Raw genomic sequence first — 7299 nt, 5'->3', positions numbered from 1 at the left:
ATACAGTGGCTTGCAAAAGTATTCGACCCCCTTGAACTTTCCCACATTTTGTCACATTACAGCCACAAACATGAATCAATTTTATTGGACTTCCACGTTGCATTTCTGATCAGCGCTCTCCTTGTTCGGCCTGTGAGTTTAGGTGGACGTCCTTGTCTTGGTAGGTTTACAGTTGTGCCATACTCCTTCCATTTCTGAGTGATGGCTTGAACAGTGCTCCGTGGGATGTTCAAGGCTTGGGAAATCTTTTTGTAGCCTAAGCCTGCTTTAAATTTCTCAATAACTTTATCCCTGACCTGTCTGGTGTGTTCTTTGGACTTCATGGTGTTGTTGCTCCCAATATTCTCTTAGACAACCTCTGAGGCCGTCACAGAGCAGCTGTATTTGTACTGACATTAGATTACACACAGGTGCATCTACTTAGTCATTAGCACTCATCAGGCAACGTCTATGGGCAACTGACTGCACTCAGACCAAAGGGGGCTTAATAATTACGCACACCCCACTTTGCAGTTATTTATTTGTAAAAAATGTTTGTAATCATGTATGATTTTCATTCCACTTCTCACGTGTGCACCACTTTGTGTTGGTCTTTCACCTGGAAGTCCATTAAAACTGATTCATGTTTGTGGCTGTAATGTGACAAAATGTGGAAAAGTTCAAGGGGGCCGAATACTTTTGCAAGCCACTGTAGTTGGAGCACCCCCTTATGTCCACCTTGTTGAGGATGAGAACTCCCACCCTGGCTTACCAATCTAAAGGCTCTCAATGAGATCCTGTCGAGGTGTGTGAACCAAGACAGCCCTACAACATCCAGAGCCTTCAGGAACTCAGGGCAAACCTCATCCACCCCAGGGGCTCTGCCACCAACGAGTTGTATAACTGCCTCTGTGTCCTCACCTACGGTGAGGGATGACTTTGTCCCTGTTGTCCCCAGACTCTGGTTTCTGGAGGCAGCAGCCTAAGCAGAGAACCTCACACCTTGCTCTTTCTAGACAACTCCTCTAGCTTATCCGGTGGAATACCAAAGCATTCCCAGGCCTCATGCACTAGCTCAGGCTCCTTCCCCACCAGAGAGGTGAGAGTCCATGTCCAAGTCACCAGTCTCTGTAGCAGGGATCAGTCTGCCAGTGTCAACGTTCTTAGTACACACATTGCACCCGACCTCTATGGCGTCTTAAGATGGGTTGCCTAAAGGAGGATGGGCCTATGTTCCTTCTTCAGGTTGCACCCGGCCAGGCCCCATGGGCTACGGCAAGTCACCAGATGCTCTCCCTCGGGTCACCTCCCATGTCCTAGCTCCAAAATGGTGCCCAGGTAACCGGATGCCTGACAGGGTAAACTGTTCCCTTGGTCTGGTAAGGGTCTTATAAGGGTCTTCTAAATGGCTTAGTGTCTGGTCCCTCACTCAGGGCCAACTTGTAATGGGACACACAACCAGGTGGCAAAAGCCCCCCAACAGCATAGCACCTGGGATCCCTGGAACACACAAGCCCCCCCCACCACAATAAGGCAGCGATTCACAGAGGGGCAGATGATATTAAAAGGTGATACTGGTTGAGCGCTGTGAGTAGAGAGTGCATCTGCAGTTTTCTTGTTATTGTGAGCAATCATCAGCTAACTGCTTTAAGAAAAATAAGTAAATGGTGGTGGTATTTAACCAATCAGGTGATCTTATTAATGTTTCAAACCCTGTAACAGAATGTAGTAAAACTGTGGTGACAAAAGTCTGTGTGTCACAATTTTAAAGGTAATTTACAAGTTTTATCTTTGTTTTTCAGCACATGAACTAAGGATAATGCTGTTTGGAAAAAGTGAGAACAAAAAATCATCCCTGGAAAAGATCATCATTAGAAAGAAAGAGTTTAATATGCCTAAAGTTCTTGGAGGAAAGCAATGTCGCGCTGCCTCTGGAGAGTGGAGAGGGAAACCGTTAACAGTAGTCAAAACCCCCGACATCTTCAGTCTGTCTGTGAAAACTCTGTTCGAAGTGATGAAGAGCTGTGTGAGTCTCTGTCCTCCTGGACCAAACGTTCTGCTGCTGTTAGTCAAACCTTCTGATTTCACTGAAGAGGACAGAAAAACTCTGAATTTGGTCCTGAGCTTGTTTGGTCAAGATGCCCTTAAACACTCAATGGTCATTATAACACAGAAAGAGGAGAAAGGCAACAACTCAGTGGAAAAACTCATTGAAGACTGCAACCAAAGGCAGAACTGGTTTGAAAAAAATTGTTCTGCTACAGATTCTTCAGAGTTGATGGAAGAAATGAATGAGATAGTGAGTGAAAACTGGGGAAAATATCTAATGTTAAAAGAAGAGGCTAAACCCAATCTGAAGTCCAGTCTGAACCTGGTTCTGTGTGGGAGGAGAGGAGCAGTGAAGACGTCAGCAGCCAAGGCCATTTTAGGTCAGACTGAGCTTCATTCAGTCTCCAACTCATCAGAGTGTGTTAAACATCAGGGAGAGGTGTGTGGACGTTGGGTTTCCCTGGTGGAGCTGCCTGCCTTGTATGGAAAACCTCAGGAGGCAGTGATGGAGGAATCATTCAAGTGTATCTCCCTCTGTGATCCTGAGGGTGTCCATGCCTTCATCCTGGTCCTACCTGTGGATTGTTTGAGAGACGAAGACAAGGGAGAGTTAGAGACCATCCAGGATGCATTCGGCTCTCAAGTCAATGACTTCACCGTGATTCTGTTCACTGTGGACTCAGATCCTACAGATCCAGCTGTTGGTAACTTTTTAAAGGAAAATAAGAACATCCAGAAGCTCCTTCAGAGCTGTGGAGGAAGATCAGTTGTTCTCAACATCAAGAACAAACAGCAGATCCCAGAGATGTTTGAGATTGTGGACAAAATTAGTCAGCCTACAGGACAACTGTGCTGTTATACAACTGCAACATTTTTACACGCACAAATGGCGAAAGTCTTAAAACTTGTCACTGGTAAGTAGTTTAGATTGTGATATTTTCCAATGACCCAGAGTTTTAATCCAGTATTCAAGTGTTAACTCTGATTGTTTTCATGTTTTAGGTGGTGAAGTTGGAGAACAGGACTCAGACTGTCTCAGGATTGTGCTGATTGGGAAGACCGGCTGTGGAAAGAGCTCTACAGGAAACACCATTTTAGGAAGAGATGAGTTTGAAGCTGCATCAAGTCAAATGTCGGTCACACAATGCTGTCAGAAAGCAAATAGTGAGGTGAGCGGTCGTCCTGTTGTTGTGGTCGACACTCCTGGTCTGTTTGACACAAGTTTGTCCAATGAAGAAATTCAAGAGGAGCTGGTGAAATGTGTCAGTCTCCTGGCTCCAGGACCGCATGTCTTCCTGCTGGTGGTAGAGATCGGCAGATTCACAGCAGAAGAGAAGGAGACACTGAAGCTCATCAAGAAATTCTTTGGGAAGAATTCAGAAAAGTTCACCATCGTTCTTTTAACCAGAGGAGATGAACTGGAGCGTCAGGGAGAGTCTGTTGATGATTACATCAAGAACAAATGTCACAGTTCCTTTAAGAAGCTGATCTCTGACTGTGGAGGAAGATACCATGTGTTCAATAACTCTGAGAAACAAAACCGCACACAAGTCAGTGAGCTGATAGCAAAGATTGACACCATGGTGAAGGACAATGGAGGAAGCTTCTACACCAACGAGATGCTGCAAGAGGCTGAAACTGCGATAAGGAAGGAAATGCTGAGGATTTTAAAGAAGAAGGAAGAAGAGATTCAGGAACAAAAGGCAGAATTTGAAAGAAAACATAAGGAAGAAATGGAGGCTATGAAGAAAAGAATCGATGAAGAAAGAGAAAGGGAGAGAATACAGAGAGGAAAAGAACTCGAAAAAATGAGAAATAAAATTAGAGAAGAAGAAGAGAAGAGAAAGCAGGAACAGGAAATCAGGGAAAAGGAGAAAAGGGAAAAGGAAGCTGAAGAAGAAAGACGCCGACAAGAATTTGAAAAAGAACTTGAAAAGCTGGACAAACAAATTCAGTCAGAAAAAGAGGCAAAAGAAAATGTGGACAGAAAACTGGAAGAAGCCAGAGAAGAGATGAGAAGAAAACAAGAGGAGTGGGAGAAAGAACAGAAGGAATGGTGGGAGAAACAACGACAAGACGAAGACAAAAGACGAGAGGAAGAGAAAGAAAAAATGGAAAAACTACAGGAAGATTATAACGAAAAGCTGGAATGTGAAAAAATCAATAAAGAAGACGATCAAAGAAGAAGAGAAGAGGAAATAAAAGGATTGGAGGAAATTCATAAGAAAACTCTGGATGATCTAAAGAAGAAACATGAACAGGAAGCCAGAAAGAAAGCTGAAGAGTTCAACCAAGCCCAGAAGAAACACGTGGATGATTTAGCAGCTCAGAAGGAAGAACATAAGAAGGAAATTTACGACTTAGTGAGACGTGTGACCAAAAAGACTGACTATTCGAATAGGATCAAGAATTTAATGCAAAAACATGAAAAAGAAATGAGATCTGTGACAAATGAAGAGGGGAAAGAAAACCTCCAGGAAGAACACGAAGAACAACTAAATAAGTTAATGCAAGAAATCTTGAATGAAGAGATCAAGGACGCGTCGACCTGCAGCATTTTATAAAGAGAAATCCACTTTTACAGCTGTTCTTTAACTGTTAGAGGACAGAAACAAACAACATGTGCAGACTTGTTGTTCTGCATGTTTTACACATGCTTGTTCATCACGACCACAGAAAAAGCTGCTGATTGGATATCATCTCAAATAGTTCAGTTCAGTTTTATATATATATATATATATAGTCACCTCAAGGGGCTTTATATGGTAACGAACAGACGCTACAACAATACGGAGAAACCCTACAATCAGATGATCAAACACTTTGGTGACAGTGGGAAGGAAAAACTCCCTTTCACAGGAAGAAACTTCCAGCAGAACCAGGCTCAGGGAGGGGCGTGGCCATCCGCCTACTAACTCCACTCATAACCAATAATAATCATTTTGATTTACACGTTAACCTGCACTATGTAAGTAAAATTACTCATGTGGATGATTTTCTTTGGTTTGGTCAAAATCACCATTTGACCAAAATGGTTTTTTTTCTTTTTTAATATTAGATTGTTGTTTAAAGGAATCTTGATGTTCTTTCATATATTGTTCTGTTGTCAATATTTGTGGTTTGATTATGATTGTTTTTTGTTTTTGTTTTTTTTGCATAAATGTGTCATTAATAATAAACACAAGATGAATAAATAAACAAGTGAAAGAAAACTTAATGATTATTTTTCTTTCACTTACGATGAATAAATCATGTTTTAAATTTTGTTATAATTTAACCTGTTCTCTCCAAATATCACAGCAGTTATTCATTATAAAAACACATCTGCATATCATTTACACCAGTTTTATGGCAGAACTAAGATCGTATCCGTGTTTTCTTTAATTATTAATGTAAACAGTTTTTCTCTGTAATCAGCTCTGATCGTTGTTAAATGATGAAGTCAAACATCTTCATTCAGCTCTGAAATTATGTGTTTTTAAATTACTGAACTTGCAAAATTACATGAACTGCTCCACCTATGCTGACATATTTGATTTGCATAAGTTTTTGTCTATAAGGTAAAATGTGTATAACCTGTATTATGGTAATTAGTGATTGTAATGTGCACAACAAAGTCCTGATAAAGAAACTGTTGCCAATAAAAACAAAGGTTGGAATTTTAAGCAAAGTTTGAACTTGTTTCTTGAGTCATACTGTGGCAGCATGAGTGGGTTTGTGTTTTTGGTGCCTTTTCATTCTCAGCATCGTTGCAGGTAAATGCAGGATCCCTGAGTGGTCAAAAAACATTTGGTTTTTTTCTTAATCTGATTTAAGTCTGGACTCAGCCACTCAAAAACTTTTTTTAAGGAGAATTTGCTGGTTTTGGATCATCGTCCTGCTGGATTACCCAAGTGCTCTTTAGCTGCAGAGCAGGAAGTGATGGTCGAAGCTCCTTCAGGTTTTTCTGGTGGAGACATTCAGGAGCAGAATTCAGCAGCAGCCCAGCCCATCACACTACCATCACCATGTCTGACTGTTGTTGTGAGCTTTTTATGAACTGCTGTTAGTTTGATCCAGATGTAACGAGAATCACAGTTCAGCTTTTGTCTCATCAGCCCACAGAAAGTTTTCCCAGACGTCTCGGGGATCATCCAGATGTTTTTTGGCCAATGAGCAATGAAAGGAGACACAAGTCCTTTTAAAGACCAACAGCTGAGTGTGAGAGCTGGACTCAAAAATATCCCATTGGTTACTTTCTTACCTATTTTTAATCAGCTTTAATGAATAAAAACATAAAAATGTTTTTGGATTTCGGCATCATTGCTCATGTACCAGTTAAATAGTAGTTAATTAACCTGCATCATATGCATCATCTAACACTGTGCATTTTCTTCACAAGCATCTATAGAATTATTCAAATGAGCACAAAAAACAATCTGAACTAAATGTTGATGCAGATTCAGTTCCTGCTGATGCTGCAGATTTTCAGTATGTCAGAAAATGCAATATAATCACAACAGTTATATTCTCTCCTCGTCCACCGTCAGCCAGACACGCCTCTGCTTCACTCTGCCTCTGATGGACGTCTCTCACTGTGGGGACAAACATGTGACGCTGATCTGTCTGAATGGATCTGCTGCAAACTCAGAGCTGAGGCTTTACTGACTTCTTTCTCCAGTGAGCTTTTAATAACCTGAGTGGTGTGTGTCACATTTTCATCAGCAGCACAGTTTGTGTCTCATGTAGTGTTTTTGTTTCTGGGATTGTGACATTTAAGGAAAACCAGAATATTTCTGGATTCCAGCTCTTAGGTGGAGGTGTTGGTGCTTCCAAGAAGCTCTGTGTGTGAATAAAGTGCAGGGTGACTGGGAGCTGGTTCAGAGCGTTGCCTCACCTCGTGCTTCATGCTGATTGGATGAAAAAAAACCCACCCCGTGCAGCAGGTAGGGAGGGAGAGCAGCACCTTCATGGATTTTATTTCAAACTGTTTGACTCATCCAATCTCCATGGCAACAATAAAATAATTCATGTTTCATTTTTTTTTTAACCAATAACTGAGCAGTCCCTCCTCTTTTACTCATTGTTCAGCTGCTTTAAATCAATATTGAAAAGGTTGAAGTTCAAATCCAATGTTAGTCCAATAACTGATCGACAGCCTCCATCAGTCTCTGGGCGGAGTATGATGGAGGCAGAGCAGCTGATTCTGTTCCCCCTGCTCTTCATCACATCCTGTCGCCATGATTTTTATCTGAACTTGGAGAAAAACCATGAAACATACTAATAATAACT

General features: G+C 41.5%; 1 protein-coding gene across 1 annotated transcript; it reads left to right on the top strand.

The window, feature by feature from the left end:
* Nucleotides 1-657: 657 nt before the first annotated feature.
* Nucleotides 658-6667, top strand: LOC102302635 (GTPase IMAP family member 8-like). The gene is made up of 2 exons (XM_014330392.2): nt 658-2942; nt 3031-6667. Exons 1-2 carry the CDS (start codon nt 1799-1801, stop codon nt 4590-4592), a joined length of 2706 nt encoding a protein of 901 aa, XP_014185878.1. The 5' UTR covers nt 658-1798; the 3' UTR covers nt 4593-6667.
* The last annotated feature ends 632 nt before the right edge of the window (nt 6668-7299 follow it).

Source organism: Haplochromis burtoni, unplaced genomic scaffold, assembly GCF_018398535.1.
Source record: "Haplochromis burtoni strain Fernald_Lab_line unplaced genomic scaffold, NCSU_Asbu1 Contig_766, whole genome shotgun sequence".
Taxonomy (NCBI): domain Eukaryota; kingdom Metazoa; phylum Chordata; class Actinopteri; order Cichliformes; family Cichlidae; genus Haplochromis; species Haplochromis burtoni.
This window is presented reverse-complemented; position numbering and strand designations above follow the sequence as displayed.

Bases quoted from the DNA above. Each gene is read 5' to 3' on its own strand.
- LOC102302635 (XM_014330392.2), top strand. From the start codon at position 1,799: ATGCTGTTTGGAAAAAGTGAGAACAAAAAATCATCCCTGGAAAAGATC. The intron at 2,943-3,030 runs GTAAGTAGTTTA...TTCATGTTTTAG, and splicing joins AGTCTTAAAACTTGTCACTG to GTGGTGAAGTTGGAGAACAG.